We start from the raw sequence: 20,820 nt of genomic DNA, 5'->3' as shown, positions 1-20,820 counted from the left end.
AGATGTGTATAAGAGACTACTGTAGAACACAGAAAATGAGGTCAAAAACAGTGGTGACAGCACCGATTCAAATTCCCATGTCGGAGACTCAAGTTTAGATGTTAAAGACTCAAGTTCAGATGTTAATGACATTAGTATCAAAGATCAAGTCAATGAAAGGGTACAAGAAGTAGACAATGAAAAACAGTTAAATGAGAACAGTGACAGCAATATGGAGGAAAGTGATGATCAAAAAACAGCTGAACTGGTAGACAGTGAAAATGCAGAAACCATACATGATGAAGAAGATAATTTAAATGATGATGCAGAGGAGGATGATGATGATGTTGGCTGGATAACACCAAGTAATATCAATCAGGTGAAAAACCACATTGACTCAGATCTGACAGAAGCAAACACTGTTAAAGTTGGATGTCTTACTACAGATTTTGCAATGCAGGTGTGTATACTGCAGTTAATTTTGTGAATACTTAACCAGGATTAACTGATAATTGCCATTTTTTTAGTTTTTAAAGAAAATGAACACCTCACAAGAGAATAGAACCATCCATCTATGGGCACAACATGACCATGCTAATGTCCATAAGCCAATCCTCATTCTTTTGTAATTTAGTCCTTGGTATACCAGTCGGACCCCAGATTGATAAATAGTGGAAGGTGGAGCATACAAAACATTTAGATTGACAAGCAGTGTATTTTCAAATTTAAGGGTTGTGGCATTCATCCCATGCATATGAATAAAAGCTTATAAATTCTTAGTATGCAACTCATTAACGACAACATCATCCTCTGCATAGACTCTAAATAATTCAAGCCATCCTGCTATATCATCTATCGTGATGTTCAAATATTAAAAATATTTAAATTTGTATATCCAAGTAAATATATCATCCTTCTGATCTGGAGGGGGAGTACTTGTCAGGGTCCCACCCTGGGTTGCAGTAAGTTAGTCTTTTACCAAACAAAATTTAAAAAAATAAATAAATAAAAACATAAACCGATACAGTTCGCCCTCCAATTCGAGACCACCTTTGGGAGCTGAAATATTGGAGTGGTCTCGCTTTTTGTTTAAAGGTTAAAGATAGTTATTTGGTTCTCAAATTAGAGGGGGTCTCAGAATTAAAGGGGTCTCAAATTGCAGGGTGCGCTGTATAACAATTAACTGAATACATTTATAAAGCATAATGGTAAATCCTTGATCTCGAGTAAACACCAGCAGTGAATTTGTCAAGGGATCATGTAAATGTCGAACATGTGTCTGCTGAGGAAGACGGTTACTACAATAGTAACTTGCTGTATTAATTTTAATTTGATATTGAAATTTTAAAAATTATTTCTTTTAGAATGTATTAATTCAGATTGGCCTGTCTGTGGTATCTGTAGATGGCATGTTGATTAAGAAGGCCAAGAGTTACGCTCTCAGATGTTACTCCTGTTTCAAGTAAGTCACAAACTAAAAACAAAAATATTAACCCAGTGGTCCCAAGCTTGGGAGAAGTTACTTCTGGGCAAGAGATCTTGTTAAATGAGTTTTCTTAATGCATTAATTTCATCTTGCTGACACTGGCTTCCATGAAACACTTGATAATATATTAGTAAAATCTCATGCAAATACTATCCAGATTCCCAAGACTCATGCATCTTGTGGGAGACTTTGGATCCCTGTAAACCAATAAAATCATGCAATTATAACCTGACTCTACTTCCGACATTTGTAATCATTCTTTTGTAGGATAACCAGTAACAATAGCAAAGTGTTTTGTCCTAAATGTGGCAATAAAACTCTAACAAAAGTGACAGTGACTGTTGATGAAGATGGCACCCAACGCTATCACCTGTCATCCAGGAGGGCCATCAATAAACGAGGATTAAAGGTACAGTCACAATATAAAATAAACCAAAGTTGACGCATTTATCATGAAATATTTGTACAGTACTAATTTTTGTATTTATATTCCTAGTATCCACTTCCACTACCAAAAGGTGGAAAACATGCAGTCAATCCGGTGCTAGTAGAAGACCAGCCAATTCCTCAGAACAGACCAGCTAAAAAGACGTTGGCAAAAATCAACGCGTTTGATCCGGATTACGTGGCAAGAGGGTCACCGTTCGCCATTAATGACGTTACAAGTCGGGCAGCTCAGCTGGGTGTGCATAGTTCCAGAGGCAGTTCATCGAGACGGCGTAACCCAAATGAATCGGGACATAGAAAAGGTCGCAAGAAGTAATGATTAAACCATATTTTGGAAATTACAGTAGTGATATTTTAAATCCATATTTAGGATTATTTTATCAAAAATGTCTTTAAATTTTTGTCATCTAATTTGTGTACAATACAGTACTACATACTATTTATGTAGTTATTTAATAATAAATCTTATGCCATTATTATTTTTATCGTGTTGATTAAATAACATCATCAATGTCAAGTGTACTCTTTATTACTGTATATTTATGTTATGATAGTGTGATGTCTGTGACGTAGTACTCTACGGTATTAATAATGTATTCAGCACGTGGTGCACCCTTAACTGGACATTTCTGAAGCAAAAAAATTACCTCACAACACCTTACATCAAGTCCTCAATCTCCCTCACCCCATTGTAATACTCCCAGAGGATCTTTCAATGGTTGTAATATATGTTCCTATGAACAATAATAGCCAAGTGTCTTCTACATCCACACTTCCCAAACAACTGGGTTGCCAAACTATTGCGTTGGGTTGCGAGTAGTTTTCAACTTATGTGCAGTTTAACAGGTCTGACAACTTAAAAACAGTATATTTAGGTGGATCATTTATATCCTTACAATGAATAATTTTTCGGTTGCCATTTACAACATAACTTTGTAAATCTAAGCTTTCAACTATTTAAAAATTATTTATAGAAATACTGTAAACTTATAACAGAAAATTACTGTCAGGTGACCAAAAAATAACATTATCCAAATGAATTGCAAATGCAAACAACAGGCCTAATATACTGTACCAAAAAGGCCCATGTCATGCATTTTGGTTGATAAGATTATACAGTAGTCAAATGACATGTCCAGGAGTGACGCTTGGGGTGCTGGAGCACCCTCTTTCAGAGGTTGAAAAAAAAAAATTAAAAAGTGCTCCTTTTTAAATGTTAAAAAATAATGGCCAAGAAAGTATTAAAGTACCATTTTCCAGCAGCATCTAGAAGTCCTCAATGTCAAAACTTTTCTCACCTTAGCTTCAACCATGGGGCTAAGGTTGATATAGTGATTTTCGTTTACTATGACATTTAATATTAAATGGGTCGTGACCTGTTTGGGGAATCGCAAATTGGGGCCCAGAGAAAAAAGTTTGGGGGTTCTACATGAAGGGCAGCTTTTGAAGCAAGTTATACAAATGTTTATGAACGGTTACAAGATCAGCCGGAAACACTGGTATAAAATATCAGGCAAAACATTTAATATACTCAACCGACGAGACATGATTGTTACAATAACGAACCACAAATTATATATAACTTGGTGTCACAAAAATGAAGAGTTCCTAGCATTCAGTACATCAGGGAGAGATATACAAATATCTGACAAATTAATTTTCTAAATCACTATATATTGACGAATTAAAATCAACAAAATAAAAAAAAGACATTAAGCTTTTATTATTAAAAGGTGGACATAATTAAAAGAGTAATCTAGGTGTAGGCATTGTATTACTGTATTTTTTTTTTAACTTTTAAATATTTTATACTCAACATAATTATACATATGTAAAATTGTCTTATTTACAAGGTATTAAGGGGAATTCTCATCGCATGTTTTTGTTTTCAAGAACATAGCTCACTGCAAGAATTCCTGCACTTTATTACTATAGTAACAGCAGTGTTAAATTTAAAAATCATGTGTATAAAACAAAATTGACCATATTTTCATCTCAAAATTCAATAACAAAACCTAAAGCTCCTGAAAATGTATCAATATTGATCCAATTTATGTACAATGGTCTTGAATGCATTTTATCTTTGACTAGTCACCAAGAGTTGGTTTGAATTAATTGATTGAGGGAAAATAGTATGATAGTTTGCGAGGGGCACGTATGCTGCATTGATCATCTTACCTGCAAAAAAAAAAAGAAAAAAAGAATATCAATTTAAATACAGTACATCTGTAAACAACTTATCTATCATGGAATGACACAAGCAAATGAGAACGACCTTACCCCTTCCCCTAGCATCAAACATGTAATGGATTATTACATCCACAGTATTAAATAATAATATCTTAATATAAGAAACATGCTGTACAGGGGCGTAGGCTGGTTTAGGCTGGGAGAAGGGGTACGAAAATTAAGAAAGCGGAAATATATTCCAATTCCAATTAAAACATAATGGACATTTTTATTATTTTGAACCACTTAGTGGAACTAATTTGCCACCATGGGGGCTGTGTCCGTACCCCAAGCCTACACCCTTGCTTTACAACTATTACATTAACAATTATGAAATATCAATTTTTATCGTTAGAAAGCTCATGTTTTCATTTTCAACATGCATTAGGAATTGATGACTTAAAGGATGACTGCTGCTTATAATGCATATTACTATCACAGGAGGAAAAAAAATGTCCATAATCTTACCAGCAAACCATCTGCCATGTAGAGCATTGACAGCAGCCTGTGCGGTCGTGGCTGTAGGACACTTGACGTACACCATACCTTGAGGAGAGCCTTTATCAACGTACACATGCGTACAACCACCATGCTTGTTGCACTCCTCAATCACGTCATCACGGATATCAACATCCCAGTTAGCACCAGATTCACTAATATGTTTAAAATATCAATAAATTAATATATCAACGGACAAACGAAATAACATTATTTGAATGGCAGACTAGAGAAACATTGGAAAGAAAATCGATATGGGGTCTTAAAAGGCTTAAACCTATAAATTAATCCCATCAATCTTAAGTGTAAGTGTAGTGTAAGTCAATGCGAGTAAATTCATATGGATGTATATACAATAACATGATGCAAAAAATGGAAATAAGAAAGGGTAGATACAGAAAATGGTTGATTTATAATGTGCTGCACATGCAGTGTTCCAAATTTTTTATTGATCATCTGATATTTTTATGGCTTGATGTAAACAAATTCAGTCCTGTGTTTATTAGTACATATGCCAGGCCTATAAACACATGGATATTCAATTCTAACAAGGATGGAATTCTGCATGATTTTCTAGGTGTTTCTAGGTACCTCATGTGAGTAAAAAATAAAATGCAGCCGATGCATTTGTACTTACGTATTTGGATCAAACATATTAGACAGCATAAAGGATGGCGTGATAGATGGAGTAGCAGGAGAAGCTTGTTGACTGATTGCCGCTGCATGTTGTTGTGCTTGGGCCTGTGCGGCAGCTAAGGAGGCTTGCAAGTTGACTTGGGTAGGTGCAGCCCCCGGAACGGCTTGCTGCTGCCCTGGCAGTTGTGGTAGTCCTGATCCTGGCATCTGGGCTAGTGGATTGAGAGCGGCTGCTGCTGCGGTTGGGATCTGAAATCCAGTGCCTGTGGACAAAATTATTTCAATGATTATTTTAACACATTGGCTGCTGTTGCCCATATGCCAAGGCATAGAGGGCGCCATCATAATGAGCATTATTCTTATCAACTGTAATGAAACACAAAAAATGTATAGTATTAATTCAGATCTTTGTTTCCAGATTCATCTAATTTTGCTTAGTAATGGGTCTTATAAGCATTAATTCTACAATACCAACCTTCTGCTAATTTCGCCATGAGTTGCAAGCGTCCAGTTGTGGTCATTTCAATTCCAGTCCTTTCAAGCTCATCATTGTCCAGGAACGATGATGCAGTCTGACCATCAGTTCTCTCGGTCACATGTCCGACTTTCATCGGTCTGCCTGCCAGTTCAAAGCCATTCAACTGTTCAAGCGCTTTCTTCGCATCCTCAGAATCGTGAAACTATTTGAAAAAAATGCAAATGAAGGGATTTTAACAATAATGAATAATCTAATCCGGCAATCATAGATACATAGTACACTCATATATAAAATGAAGGCAAATGAACTGATGATAACCAAAAAATCATGGCAAAGTAAAAAACTGAACTTACTGTTATAAATCCATATCCCTTGGAACGACCAGTTTCCGTGTCCATTATCAGTTGGATGTTATCAATCTGCAAAATATACAACATAATTAAATTATATGCCACAAAAAATTACATCAATTAAATGTAAATGCCATTTGATGAGAAGTAATTTTGCTGTCACTGTAAAAAAAAATCTGTTGACATGTTTGTCCATTCTTTAAGTGTCAGCCATTGGGGAGATGTACAAAAAAAAAGGCATTATATATTACTATAATTTATCGCTTAGTATCAATAATGCTGCTTACCTTTCCAAAAGGCTCAAATATGCCCCTCAGCATGTCCTCAGTGATGTTAAAATGTAGCGAGCCCACGTACAGCCTCATGGGGCCAGTGCTGCCCTTCTGAAGGGTCAAGTTACTGTTAGCGGCTCTGTTCTTTTCAGCTTGAGAAACCTGCACAATGATCGGCACTCCCAACAGTTTTTGGTTGTTCAGTCCAATTGCCTACAAAATTTTAAATATTATTAATCAAATTATATTTCATTTATTTCAAACCAATCTTAAACAATGCATCCTTCACCACTTACAAGTTGGTTAAAAGGACCTGAAAAATTGAGATTGGTTTCAATAAAATCCCTACGCTATCGCTAATAACTGTTGACAACACTTGCTAGCTACTTATAAAAACAGTTAATAGTAACTATCAAGGATCAGGCTTTGAAAATCTCAAAAGTCAAAAACTGCTTCCATTAGGCCCTAGGCTGGCCATACCTCAGAGGGCTACACATCTTCTAGGCTGTTTTCATAGGAATTGAACCCAGGACCTGAGATTAGAAAGCAAGCTATAAAACTCCACCCCAAATGACCACTTACCAAAGGCACGGACATCTCTTCCTTGAATTCCACATATGCCACCCCTTTTGATCTCCTTGAGTTACGGTCCGATATTATCCTAACATCTCTCACCTACAAGAAAGAAGAAAAAATTTAGTTATTGAACAAATACCATACGCAGAAACAATTCAGACTTAAGAAATAATCATTTAATTGGATAAGGAGATAATATTATAGAAGAAACTCAAGATAAAGGACTTCTTGTGTTAAAAATACCAATCAGGGTCCTTGGTAGCATTCTTTTTAAACCAGACCTTTAAACTCGGGGCAAAGATATGTTGTCTCAATATGTTTTTGCTAGACTTTGATGTCTATTCAAAAGAATATATTAGTAAATAAATATTTATGTCTCTTGAAGTGAAAGGTTTTTTATCCATACCTCACCAACCGCCGAAAAAAATTCCTCCAAGTCGCGTGGTCTAATTCTAGCAGACAGCTGCATGCAGAATACTGTCCGTGCATCTCGCTGTTCTGGTGTTAATTCAGGTGATTTTGCTCTGCAAGGGAAATAATTTGAATTAAGATCTTTAACCATCAGTTTCCTTTAATATATCATCTTTACTGTCATGCAGTTTATTCATCTGGCTTTTGAACTAGTTTTCAATGAAGCATAAAATAAAGGTCATAAATAACACATATTTGTTTGAGTGGCTAAGACATATGAAATTTATATTTTATAAAAGCAGATATTGTAATTTGTGTGAAGTTTAAACTCAAAAATTTATTTAAATTATATAACAAAATTATAATTTAATTTTTATATTAGTCTTTTCAAATTCTTTCTATTTCTTTTTGAGCAGGACGTACATATATACACACACACACACACACAAACATAAACATTATAATTATTATTGATACTATAATGAATAAATTTCATTTGGTTTGGAACTTGTATGTTGGAATTTTAAATTATTGATGTATTCTTGTTAATTGTTAATTTTAAAAACATTTTTAAAAAGTTTTCACCTTGGTTCTACTTCCTTGACACGTTCCTTTGAAACACTGCGCCTTTCCTTTCGTTCACGTCTTTCAGGTCTATAACTCTCCCTTTCACGCTCCCTGCCTCTATCCCTTTCAAAGGGTCTGCTTCGTTCTGGCTCTCCTCGATCTCTTCTTGGCCTATCATAGTTATCAGCATCTCTTCTAGAGCGTTCCCTGCTTCTGCTTTGTCTACGTTCCCTACTCCTGCTTCGTCGATGTTCCCTACTTTTGCTTCGTCTACGTTCCCTGCTCCTGCTTCGTCGATGCTCCCTGGTTTTTCTACTGAAAAAAGATCAATTAAATCGGTTACAAGAGGATATTGAGATAGAAAAAAAAAAAGCATATTTCCTAAGCTAATGCAAGTGACTAACACCAGCCTCTAATCGTTAAGCTGTAGAAATAAGTAGTTTGAAAAATGCATGTTTTTCCTTTCACGTTTTCTTAATGATTATATCTAATGTTCTGGTCTTTCTAGTCCACTTGTATTTTTTTTTAACGCATACTTGTATGGCCTGCAGTACTGAATGTTACATGTCATGTGAGTTAAGGACAAAATCAATGGCACTCACTTTCTGTCTCTGTCTCTGCTCTTGCTACGGTGCCTGAAATGAAAAAATATTGTGAAAACATTATTGTTATTTATCTTCCCCTAGCAGTAGGCAGCTGTTTACAGTAGCATAAGGGAAATAATCAATCTGGTGTTCCAGACAGCACAGCATAACCCTAATTAATCATACAAATTTCACTAGAGACTGAATTGAAACTCAAATAACATACAAGTACTTGTGAGACTATGGTTACGTAAGATAATGATTTAAATAATTTAGTTCTTTGGCAAGTTAGACCAATTGACTAGTTCTAATCTGTATGTTAGAAGTTTAATATAGCCTATCCTAGAGTAAAGACACAATTGTTTTTATAGTGGTGATGTGCTAAGAACAGAAATAATTTATTTTTATTGTTATGTGTCTAGCCCATTAGATAAAGAAAAATGTGTTCATTCAAGCAATCAACTGATCCCCAAATTTCACTAGCTAGTTTTGGTCAGTGGTACATTCATGACTTGGCAAAAACTGTACATCACATTAACCTATTTATTAGCAAACAATTAACCATGACTAGTGGATATGAGAGTTAGTACCTTAATTACCCAAACCATGACTATAGTAATTAACCCAGTCAGCAAACGGATATACATGACCTATTTGGTACTTGTACTCTAACTAAAAAAACAAGTGACCTAGAAGTGTAAATTAAAAATTTTTATCTTTCAAGCACCTCTGAATTAATGTACATACCAGGGTTTTCATGGACTTTTTTAAAAATAAAAATAAAAGATGAAACATTCATTTGGGGCTGCAGAAAGGTGGTCTTTAATTAGAGGGATACCTGAAATTGGTATTTTAACAATTTGAAATGTTTTCAAACATTGTCAGAATGGGATGCTAATGTTTGCAGACATTAGCACAAAATATTGAGATTTTTTCAAGCAGAGGATCTTCTACCTGCGACCTACTCAGACAGTGTGCGATCCAACCAATGAAAGTGCATTTTACTGTAAACAATTACTTAATATCTTACCGTTTCTCTCTGTCTCGACTCTTACTCCTACTTCTGGAGGCGTGCCTAAAAAAAAAGAAAATAATCAATATTAAAATTGTGTCCGAATGAGATGTATAAACAGTTGCAGTGTCAAACCAATAAATAGTAGAAATATCAGGTAGTTTTTGAAGGTAAAATTAGTTTTATGTGCTACATTTAATCTATATAGGTAGGAAACTAAGTGAAGTGTGCTGAGGGTCAAGGAAGAGGTTAAGATGGGGGTTACATCAATCATTGCATTTTGTTTTAAATGATATGTTTTAGCATCAGCCCGTTGGGGGGTAAACCTACCCCCTGAAACCTCTCACCTGCCACTGTCCATCAACACTGGAGCATGTTACCCACCTGACAGTACACGTTGATTGCTGCCGAATTGACGGCCACTTTATGACATCTTAATATAAGCCCACAGGCTGCCACCTAATTGACAGTTACATACATCATAATTAACTAGGTTCCATAACACCAACACATATAGTACACATAATTAACTTCGAGCCAACAATTAAATCATTCAATGTTATCAGTAAGCTGGAGATATGCAGCCGATGACCTACGTATTGCTAGGATGTCCTTATTATAGTGTATTCAGTACATTCCAAATAAGGATTTGTCTAAATATTAATGAGGATATTCACTGCATCACAGCAAGTCTCAGGAAACAGAGCATAGACATAGAATTAATATGTTTGATAATCAGTTTAATAATGAGTGTATTAATAATAAGTTTTCACTTTTTTAATGAATGTCAAGGAAATTACGCGCTTCATAAAAACTGTTGAAACATTTAGCATTTTACTGAGTGATAAATATTCCTAAATTTTACTTCCAAAAAATGGAGAAAATTGAACTTACCTCCTCCTGCTCGATTCCTCTTTCTTTACAAGACTTAACGAAGCTGCATCGCCCTAAGATGTCCAAAACAAACAGCAGAATGGTTGTCAAGGCAGGATCATAAACATGATCGTTTCACGGAGGAGAAAAAAAGGAAAAGAAAAAAACCACACAAAATGTCAATCTCAATGCTTACTGCCATCCCCTACTTAAAGTAGCTCACCTTCTCTTATAAAATGATGCAAATGTGTAATAAATTACTGGAAAGTGTTACTGTGTATCTTGAAAGCTGAGGAAAACAATGTGTACATCCTGAATGAAAATTGGTGAAAACACTCAATGTAAACAGGGGCGGATGCAGATAAAAACTGGGTAGGGCTGTGGCGAATATAGGGGGATACATGGGGGAGGATCAAACAAAAGCTTGTCCCTAGTCTCGTGACCTTCTCCACTCAAGCAGTTTAAAAATCACCCTAATTTGCATCCTAGCACCCCCTCACTTAATCATTCAGCCCCATCAGCTCCCCTATTTCAAGACTCCTATATACGCCACTGGGGTATAGCCCCTGAGATCCGCCCCTGGTAAGTAGGAATACTACAATTACTTTGAAAATACATTACTCACTCCAAACACTTGCTCATTAAATACTGACTATTACAAATAGGCTACAGTAACATCAAAGTAGTAGGTAAAAAACACAACTGTTCCCTCCACTGAAACATAGTTATCTAGATCCTGTTAGAAAGGGATATCTTGCCATTTCTCTAAATTATTACTGTCACTACTTGCAAAACAAATGATGAAAACATTTCAGCGTTATCACTTTACTTGCAAGGAATGCTGTAGGACATGTCATGTTAATTCCAAATGGCATACTGTACATGTCTTTTACATTGGCAGATTTCCATGCAACTTCTTCAGACAACAGTTTCCGGTTTAGTTTCCTAACAGTTCCTAATTCATCAACGCGAGACCATGTGACCCTGTTTAACCTCCCTCAAAAAACCCCTGCCCTGCCCCACAAATTTAAGACTCGAGTAGTTGTGAGGTTCAGCCGGATGTTAAGAAAACAGAAAAGCTGGTCCAAGCACCTTCTTCAATCCTCCGTTGCTTGCAATTGTCTCAAAGATCAACCCTACAGCAAGAGGGGAGTGGATAACTTTTAGTGAAAATCTTTAATATTAAACGTTGGTACAATTTTAACAGCAAATTATGCAACTTTATTGCAATGTTTAGGAGTATCTATATTTAGTCCATGCCAGCAAAAAATGAGTCTTTATGTTATGAAAATAACATTTATCCATCATGATACAATATGTTTTTTGTTTATTTTGTATCACATGATACAAGAACTTAAGGTAAACAGATGGTCCACAATAAATCTGTGTTTAAAAATGAATAATTATTTAAATGAACAGATTTATGTTGAACTGGGAATGCTAGTACGGTATTTTCAATTCTCTTCTGAATGTATGCAAGTTGTAGGAATCGGTTCACTGTTAATTTTCTGGTCAGCTAAAAATATATTTATTACTATATTACATATTTATTCCATGCCAGAACAAAATTAATTTTTGTTCAGAATTTTTGTTCAGGAAAATAACCTTTTTTTCATATGATGTGGTTGTTTGGAATATAAAATTTCTTTAGTGTATTATGAATAAATGTTTTATCAGATCATAAGACTAATAAATGACTCAAAATAAGTCTGTGCTTTAAAATAGTGAGAAACTGTTGGAATGAATATATTTGTGTTGACCTGAGAATGCTAACTGAAGAATTGTGATGATGGTGGTGATTTCAAATTTCTTTTGAATGTATGCAAGTTGTAGAAATTGGTTTCACTGTTAACCTTCTTGTCGGTTAAGAAACATGTCCAATGTTCAGCAGGACTAACAGAATGTAGGAGCAGAGAGCCGAGGTTAGTACCTCTTCATGCCAGCTACAGTTATCACCAATGTGGGTCTACAAGAAATGAAATTGGCAAAAATATCAATAAATGGCTCTGCGGATACTCAGCAGAAATGAACATACATTCCTGCTTATACTGTACATGTAAGCTAAGAATGACCTATATCGTCAGACAGTATGCTATGCACTACAAAATTATGAGCATTAACATACTTAGCTGTATTAAAGTGGGTTCAAAATTTTGTAGATATCACACTACAAAAAAGCTAACTTATAATAAATGGTCTTCAAGCATATCATTTCTTATGTAGACTACCAAGGAAATTATTATAAAAAGACTGCTAGTACTGTATGAAGTAATTGGAATAACCTTTGAAAATACTAATTTTTACCTTATTACAGTACAAACAATACCAATGGAATGAAAATTTGCTATTTTCATCGATCCTAGATCACTGGCTCATAAATTACCATTAATTTATTATGACCTCAATATTATTTATTATAATTTTCTTGTCCATAATTCTTTTCATTTGGATAATAATATAATCACTGAAATGATTTGCTCTATTATTAGTACAAAAAAAAAATCATTAATCATAGGACAGTGTTTCTAGTTCATTATTGTAAAATGCACTGAGGTCAATATGATGCACTATATAAATACATGATTAATATTATCATCATTATATCTTTCATTTGACGATACACATACAAACCACTGATAAAGACGCTTTTCCATTAAATATTCGTCTCGCTCCTACAATAAATTTCAAAAAAAAAAATTAATTTGATATACCTATTATATCAATAAAATTCCATATAAATTAACTACTTTTTGTTTACTGTTTTAGCTAAATGTTGTGACCAGCAGATTAAACAAACCATCCCTTTGGTGTTGAATTCTCCCTCTGCCGTTGTTGTACTGTTGACAGGATCCTATCCAATGATTAAACAAAACCCGCAATTTTTGTCAGAGCCACATTTCACAATAAAAATAATAAATGAATCTGTGTCCAAACAAAAGTATTTAATATCCTACAAGAATATTTTTGTCAAATTAATACACTACTAAATGTTTTGTGTTTCCAGTAAACATGAAAAGTTTTTCATTCGCAAAACCAATAAGTTGATATGAATTATATTTAATATAAAATTTATATGAATTACTTAATTCAGTGATTAGAAAAATACATTTTTTTAATGAAAATAATATTATGGTGCAGTAAAACACTGGCTAACTTACTATATCACCACTGTTCTTCAGACACTGTACACTTACTCTTCCATGGATAGACAGATGGAAGGATATATTATATATTTTCAAAATTACAAACTAACATTCAAATCATTGAAATACTGATGTTTGTGCATCTTTTTTGGCTATATTGAGGTTCTTTATTCATATTAATTTATTACTTCATTTGTGAAGTATACTTAGGAAGCTACAGTATTCTTTTGTTCATAAATGAAGTAATCTGCAATATTGTAAATTAATTCATAGTTCTTAAATCTATTACAATAGCATCTCATTAGTAACCTGACATTTAATTCCTTTTGAAATAACTAAAGTATGTTTAAATCTGCTTAGTCTGTATCAAGTTGATGACAATGCAGAAAAAGCCGTCTAAAACACAAACACAACACACCACAATTAACTTACATTTTTCTTGTATGGAGCTTCCAGCATAGCTTCAACATCAATGTCTTCTGCCATTTTGATTGAATTTGACAACTGCAGAGTAATAAAAATTTGATACTTAAGAAGAATAATAATATAACATAATTTAATATATCATTAGAAACATACTGTAATCCTGAATGTTAGTAGTACAGTAGTTCTAGCCTAGGTGAGACTTTTTTTATTCCTTGTTTCACAAACTTATTCTTTTAAAGATCGCCGGAGGCAGGCGAAAAAAAAAATTAATAAAATTTTGTTTTTTTCTTTAGCAAATAGTTTTGCCAAAAACATTCCGACGGATGAGAAAATAAAAATAAAATTTTATTGTTAAATGCAATCAGTGTAGGTAGTAATGGGATGATTTAAAAATATAGAAAGAAATATACATATCTTATTTTTGGAGACTTCAAGGGAGCGATGGGCGTAATATAAATAAAGAAAAACTTTCATTTACTTTTTTCTGAAATTTCAGGTTTCTCATGGTGGCAGCAATTGGTCAAATATTTTTATTTTTATTCAAAATCATCAACATTGGAGGGCAGCGGGTTCGTGAAACAAGATATAAAAAAAGCCAGGGGAGCTTGCATACCAACCGAAAAGGAGGGTGCCACAACCACTTCAAGACATGAGACAACTATTTTACTGAAAAGTCTTATGGACTTGAACTACCATTTACCAAAATTGCACTTTGCTCTCAAAAACGACGGGGAAAAGGCCAGTCAATAGTGCCAGAGAGTGAGCCCCCCGGGAAAAAAAGTCTCGCCCTCGCTAGGTTGTGTGGTTACATAGTACTGTATATAGGATACAGTAAGCCTAATATTTTGCAAATTTGTTTTAAAAAATTTTAAAACTGAAAAAATATTAATTAAAGCCTAGGCCTACACACCTTTGAAAAGCTGGCTCTGGAGGAAAAGTATTTTTTACTCTTAGGCCTAGTAATCAATATTAAAGAAGAGATTTTACAAATTTCACACTCTGCTCCGAATTTACTAAAATTAATTTTCAATTTGCCAAAATTTTATTTCAAAAATAGGCAGATCAGGTGCGATCCATGGACCGCGGGTAGGCCTAGCTTCTAGTAGGCCTAGGCTAGCCGAGGTCGAATATCTTTGTTTTAACCCTAAGCATAACTCATTGCAAAAGATATTCGAACTCCGCTGTGCACCCGCGGTCCATGCATCGCCCCTGATCCGACTATTTTACAAAAATTTAGTAACGGAGGCCTAGGCCTGGCCTAGGCAATCATACGTAGTGAACCAGATGCCAAGTAAAGACAACGCATGTTCGACTCCATTGTGTGTTTCGTTTTTGGAATGGAAGGAAACCATTTTTGTGCAACAGATTAACACCAGAATCACCAACTAACACTAGCTAACTAACACAAATATAAACATGAATCACTCCACAAACAATTCTCAACCTAATGTTTTAAATATCAATTCTGTTTCGAGCCAAAAAATACTATATTTACCGATGTATAATTTGTACTATTTTCGATTTCCTCGATCAATTAATTAGCTAGCCGTCTCTGCGTCCGTCGATCGTTTGCGATGTATGATGACGTCACGGTTAATCAAAATCATTGGTTGCCGAAATATCACTTAAATTTTTGCCTAATTATATTTTTGGTTAAGCAATCGTGTCCTATGTTAAAAAAAATATTGGTATTAAATCGTTGATAAAACTTGTGTAGCAATAATAATCATAATTTCAGAATAGTATTTATTATAATATTATTAATGATGTTATAATTCTAGACACATTCTTAATCAAAAAGCAGTATTTAATAATACTCAGAATAGAGTACAGTAGTACTTTAAATTGCTTATGTTGATTATGTTTTGAAATTAGTGCATTAAAAATGTTTGTCTAATTGTTATGTTACATAAATCAACCTATAATGTAGGTTATTTAATTACTTTATACATTTTGCAAAGTATATGAATGAATGAATAGATTTGTGCTTCATATGATGTTAACTGGTGAAGATAAGCCTCATAGTATCCATTGCCTTCACCCCCAATTTTTTCAAAAGTAAAAAAAAATGGAGTAGAAAGTGTGAGAGTGTCATTTCCAGTCATCTAGAGATGCCATAACCACACAATTTTCTTTTTTTGGGATGCTTCTCCATCTATGAAAATTCTCCGTGGGCCCCTCTATTACTAATTCCTGAATCTAGATCAAATCACACAATGACAGTTCGTTCCCCACTGTCTTCATCTTTCACAACTTTAATGTTAAATTTTCCATGCTGGCTGGGTGCAAGTGTGACAGACAGGTAGGTACACACTTTGGCAGTCTTCCTCTGCAATCTGGCTATGGCCCGTGCATTACAATTTCTTTTTATTCCGCCAATCACAGGTATTTTAATTCAAAACCAAAATACAGGTGTCTAAATCTAGTCACAGATAAATTAACAGGAGATAGAGGTCAGTAATTAGAATTCTGAAGATAGGTCAACAATAGAGTTATTTTTAATAAGTATTATAATATTGCCATGATGGTAACTATGCGAGTCAATACACTTGATCATCACAGTTAATCTTAACTTTATTTATTTATTGTAATCAAAAAATTTAAAAAAAAATTTCTGATCATTGATACCAAAGAAAGGGGAAAAATAAAACGATGGGTCACAGGTGTCTGTAGTCTCCTGCGAGTTTCAGGAGTCTTCGGGAAATTGGGAAGGCCTCCAGCCCTCCTGCAAGCAAGTAAAAATCTCTTGGCATCTCCAATAAATTCAGGATATTTGCATGGTTATTACTGGTATCACCATGTATTCGAGAAGATCAATTGCACCACCATTATAGACGAGCGCGCCAATTGAACCAGTGCCAATATTATGGCTATAGGTTGCAACGCTCCTGCCTAAACCACTTGGCCATTTGACTAGCCATAAAGAACAGTAGTCAGAGGAATGAATGATTCAATTAAGAGATTTGCTCAAATTGCCAACTTATATAATTTATTATTTTGTTTTGCACTAATTTATATTTATTGCTTTTCATTCAATAAAATGAATTATAATGAATGGGTTCTGTGTACTTTGACAATAAATTTTGTGTTATGGTAATCAATAATGGATGTAGTTAACATCTCTTGACAGCAGAACAAGAGTGATCGCTTACTGGTCCACGCGTTCCTTCACGCTATTAAGATAGAAATTTTTAAATAATTAGAAAGTTCATATGTACAAAAAAAATTATTATTTAGAATGTTAATTTCTACAAAATTAAAATATATTAAAATTGAAAAAAATAAAATTTCTTAAAATTGGAAAAAAAATTGAATACCAAGACGCGATTCGAACTCACAACCTTAAGTTCTTTAGAACACATCCTTAACCAACCGCGCCATCCAAGCAACGTGCCCTATTAGTGGTAATGGCAGTAATGTAGTCCTTGCTGAAACCCCTGTTTTGATTTGTAAGTATAGGGGAACCCTGGGGTCTAACTTAAAAAATGGCGATGAACGTTTGTTGGAAATCACCTCTAGTTTTATGTGTACAAAATTTCCTGCACGTCTGTTCAGAACTGGCGACGCTTTTAAGTTTTGGTAACAAGAACAAGAACAAGAATAGCAATGAGGCCCTGTGGTCCGATGTTAATAATTTTTCTCTTTCCACATGCAGCCTCACTTTCCTATTTTCAAAAATGTTGAATGATGCCACAACGAGAGGAAGTCTGACTGCAATTCACAATGGGATGATACACTTGAGGGGCAAGGACAATTATGGCATAAGCTTTTAAGGAAAAGACACTCCTCTCTCCAGATATACCTCACTGATAAAAAACTTTTGTAGCAGCTTGTCTACTGTATACTGTCTTCAGTCAATAGTTAATGATTTGAATGTCGGGGGCTTAAGCTGGTTTTGATCTGCGGGATGCGAAACTGCCTGGGGGAGGGGGGTTTGTAAAATTTTAGAATGAACTAAATCCCCATACCAATGAAAAAACTTAATGGTCAATTTTAGTTGTTTATTAGTGGAACCAATTTTGCTGTCACCCTCCACACAACCAGCCTAAGCCCATGAATTTCCATCATATACAACAGTAAAAACAAACACATATTTTTTGATATTATTTTATTTTTTAAGTACACTGTACAAGGATTAAAGTCAAATATATTCATTCACAAAATACAACATTTGTCTAGTTTGGTAAACTAGGCATAAAACACATTTGTCTTACATCTATTGACAAAACCAAGCTTATAATGTAAAGACACAACACAATAAATGTCCGTCTTGGTGGAGTCATTATTGTCCAAATCAGAAAAATCAACAACACAGTGAAATAACATAAGCTAACAAAATACATACTGTATTACTTAAAATATTTATCTGAACGTGTGCACATTTGCATTAAATATTAAATTTCAAGACTTGCTTTCCATTTGTCTGTCTGGAAATCACAACTTAAAATTAAATAAATAATACACAGTGTTTTGTTAGGAATAAGTTTCGAAGGTCAAGTTTGTACACTGCAGTGGTTTTACCTTAATTAGATACTTGTGGTATTATTACGTGTATTCATATTATATACAGTTTTCTTCATCAGGCCAAGTAAAAAAGAAGATTAGTTTCTCATCTGAACGTTTTTGAAAAAGGGACAGAAGACGCTTTTTGCCAAAGTGGTCTAGGGCGAGATACTAATTTTTTTTTTTATTTGCCTTTTGACGCCACTATTCACAATATATGACTAACATGTGGCGGCTATTTTAAACAAAATGAGTCATGTTGCACTTTTTCTCTAATTGAGACAATAGCAAAAATGAATTAAGACAAAAATGTGTTATAATTTTATAAACTATTAATATGTACTGGTATTAGCCACATTCTGTGTTCGTTAAAACATGATATTTGAAGCTTTTAAATACTATACCCCAATCATGCCGTCATTTCATATTTCTATATGCTGATGTTTTTAAGGTCATATCTTCTAAAATATCATTTAAATATCCAAATAAAAGTATAAATTATGTACTAAATTATATTGGAAATGTAACATTGTTGGTCCCTAGTACAACAAGACTCATTTTGTAAGAGACACAGGTAGGGAGGGGGAAGTGTAGGGGAAGGGGGTCACACATACTAAATGCATTCACTCACCCAATACATATTAATCAATCAATCAATACTTATCAATAAATATTTCAATTATTCTAATCGGCACAAAATTTATCACACATTACATACAAACATTTTCAGTTTTTTTTAACTCACCTTTCTCTGATATGGTATATTTACATAAGTAGGGCTACACATTAAAGACAATCTGTGGTTCATCCCGAAAAAAATCTTTTAAAAATTCAATTAAAATATTGAAATACTTATTAAGAGGATCAAATAAGTTAATAATGTCCAATGACACGCCAATCAGAACAATTCAGGTTTTTTTTGTCGTTTATAGACATCTTACAAGGAAGAAAATTTAAGCTAAGCTTACATTGCCCTTGCGGCTCGACTCAATTGACCTTTGGCAACTGGCCGACAAATGCACTCGCGTCTGTTTACAGCGAAGCAACTGACAAGCAATTGCACTGGTCATGTGACAGTAGTAACCAGTAGGTCTAACTCTCGCTGTTAACTGTGCAAGCTGCACGCACTAACAACGTACTGTATCTAATTATGATAGCATTGGATGGCAACTAGTTGTAAGCACAGTCAGCAACTAGACGCTTACAATTCTGCATATGCATATTTGCAGAGTCATGGGTGGAAGTCAATTGAATACTACCTCCAAAAAGTTGAGTCTATTAGCAAGGGCAACATAAGTACAGTACCAGCTAATTTACAAGCCAATGCGAAGAATATAGGAATGATATTAATTTAAGGAAAATATTATATCAATTTAATTTTTGACCGAAAGGTAATATTTACTTAAACATACAACATAAGTAATTCAAATATTTTTAGTTAATGACAGTATATACTTAATGAAATATAACTATTACTATTGACCTCTGCTCCAGAGCTCATTATGTGTAAATTTGTTGAAACAGTCTTCAATTACACCCACCCAGTTCAACATCTATCAATTCACCCAACAGCAAAAAATATACAGTAACCATTTGTAAAGTACAGTAGAAGTATTGACATAACACCCTGAGTAGGCAGAAATGGAAGTGTTGTTAGTCACTGCAAGAATATCCATAGAATAGATCCAATCAAATCAGTATGTTATTTCTATAATACTGTATTAATGTTGTATTTACCCAGACCACACCAAAGATTGGATCCAACTATTATGTCAATTTTACATATCTATTGTATCAAGCAGGGCCATATCTTAGAATGGATCCACTGAATGTATATGTTAGTATATCAAATGTTGTACTGTAATATACTCGACCATAACCTAGAATAGATCATAGAAAGGATCCTATAACATCACACAGTAGGCACACAACAATCAGGTATGTCTAGATATAAACAAGGCTACATTCTGCTATGCTTGCACACATTACACCCAATCACAGGACAGAAATCTAAGGATGTTTGGCAAGCATAGAATGAATGGACAATCATCAAAGCGATGTCGTCATTATGCACGACAGCCATTTCTAATACTGATAATTCTTCAAGTACCAAGATAGTACATAGTGAAAACCGACGGCCAATAAATTCGTACGTCAGGCAGGTTGATAATGTCAACAATTGGGATACTGTATATGCCAAACTGTCAGTTCATGGGTAAATACAACCTACTGAAAAAACACCCACAAGTGAAACAGTAAAACTAGTGCACACGTTTTACCATTTTAATAGACAGGAACATTACCTGGTTGACAAAAAATGATTATAACATTCAGGAAAGAGTCATTTTTC

The 20,820-nt window shown here is 34.3% G+C and overlaps 2 protein-coding genes across 8 annotated transcripts in view; one reads left to right on the top strand and one right to left on the bottom strand.

Annotated features, from left to right (window-relative positions):
- The window catches only part of LOC117123472 (RNA-binding protein NOB1-like), a 5,421-nt gene extending 2,987 nt beyond the window's left edge, over positions 1–2,434 (top strand). For 2 of the 3 annotated variants that reach the window (XM_033269403.1, XM_033269406.1), the window contains exons 6-9: positions 131–439; positions 1,344–1,441; positions 1,733–1,874; positions 1,962–2,434. In XM_033269403.1, the coding sequence (XP_033125294.1) occupies positions 131–439; positions 1,344–1,441; positions 1,733–1,874; positions 1,962–2,228 (816 nt within the window). In that variant the 3' untranslated portion in view covers positions 2,229–2,434. Of the gene's footprint in view, positions 1–25; positions 440–1,343; positions 1,442–1,732; positions 1,875–1,961 lie in introns of all 3 variants that reach the window. The other variant, XM_033269405.1, reaches the window with a different exon arrangement.
- Positions 2,435–3,414: 980 nt separating this feature from the next.
- On the bottom strand, positions 3,415–15,551 carry LOC117123471 (RNA-binding protein 39-like). 5 transcript variants are annotated; one of them, XM_033269400.1, is made up of 17 exons: positions 15,463–15,511; positions 13,974–14,045; positions 13,026–13,070; positions 12,252–12,364; positions 11,491–11,534; positions 10,420–10,472; positions 9,544–9,588; positions 8,532–8,564; positions 7,948–8,241; positions 7,358–7,475; positions 6,958–7,050; positions 6,391–6,588; positions 6,107–6,172; positions 5,751–5,955; positions 5,277–5,538; positions 4,610–4,794; positions 3,415–4,090 (listed from the first exon to the last, which is right to left on the bottom strand). In XM_033269400.1, the coding sequence occupies exons 4-17, from the start codon at positions 12,271–12,273 to the stop codon at positions 3,990–3,992; spliced, it is 1,719 nt and encodes a 572-aa protein (XP_033125291.1). In that variant the 5' UTR covers positions 12,274–12,364; positions 13,026–13,070; positions 13,974–14,045; positions 15,463–15,511; the 3' UTR covers positions 3,415–3,989. The 5 variants fall into 5 exon arrangements, with proteins under 5 accessions (XP_033125291.1, XP_033125289.1, XP_033125290.1 ...); XM_033269398.1 differs by having other exon boundaries at positions 7,948–8,244; positions 15,463–15,510; XM_033269399.1 differs by lacking the exon at positions 13,026–13,070 and having other exon boundaries at positions 7,948–8,244; positions 15,463–15,509.
- Positions 15,552–20,820: the final 5,269 nt, after the last annotated feature.

Source organism: Anneissia japonica, unplaced genomic scaffold (assembly GCF_011630105.1).
Source record: "Anneissia japonica isolate Jap-2015-1 unplaced genomic scaffold, ASM1163010v1 scaffold287717_len1600092_cov198, whole genome shotgun sequence".
Classification (NCBI taxonomy): domain Eukaryota; kingdom Metazoa; phylum Echinodermata; class Crinoidea; order Comatulida; family Comatulidae; genus Anneissia; species Anneissia japonica.
The sequence above is the reverse complement of the archived record's forward strand: the minus strand, read 5'-3'. Positions and strand labels throughout refer to the sequence as shown.

Bases quoted from the DNA above. Each gene is read 5' to 3' on its own strand.
- LOC117123471 (XM_033269398.1), bottom strand. From the start codon at position 12,273: ATGTTTCTTAACCGACAAGAAG. The intron at 10,473-11,490 runs GTGCTTGGACCA...TGGACATCTTAG, and splicing joins GCAACGGAGGATTGAAGAAG to GGCGATGCAGCTTCGTTAAG. The intron at 9,589-10,419 runs GTAAGTTCAATT...CTTTTTTTTTAG, and splicing joins GAGGAATCGAGCAGGAGGAG to GCACGCCTCCAGAAGTAGGA.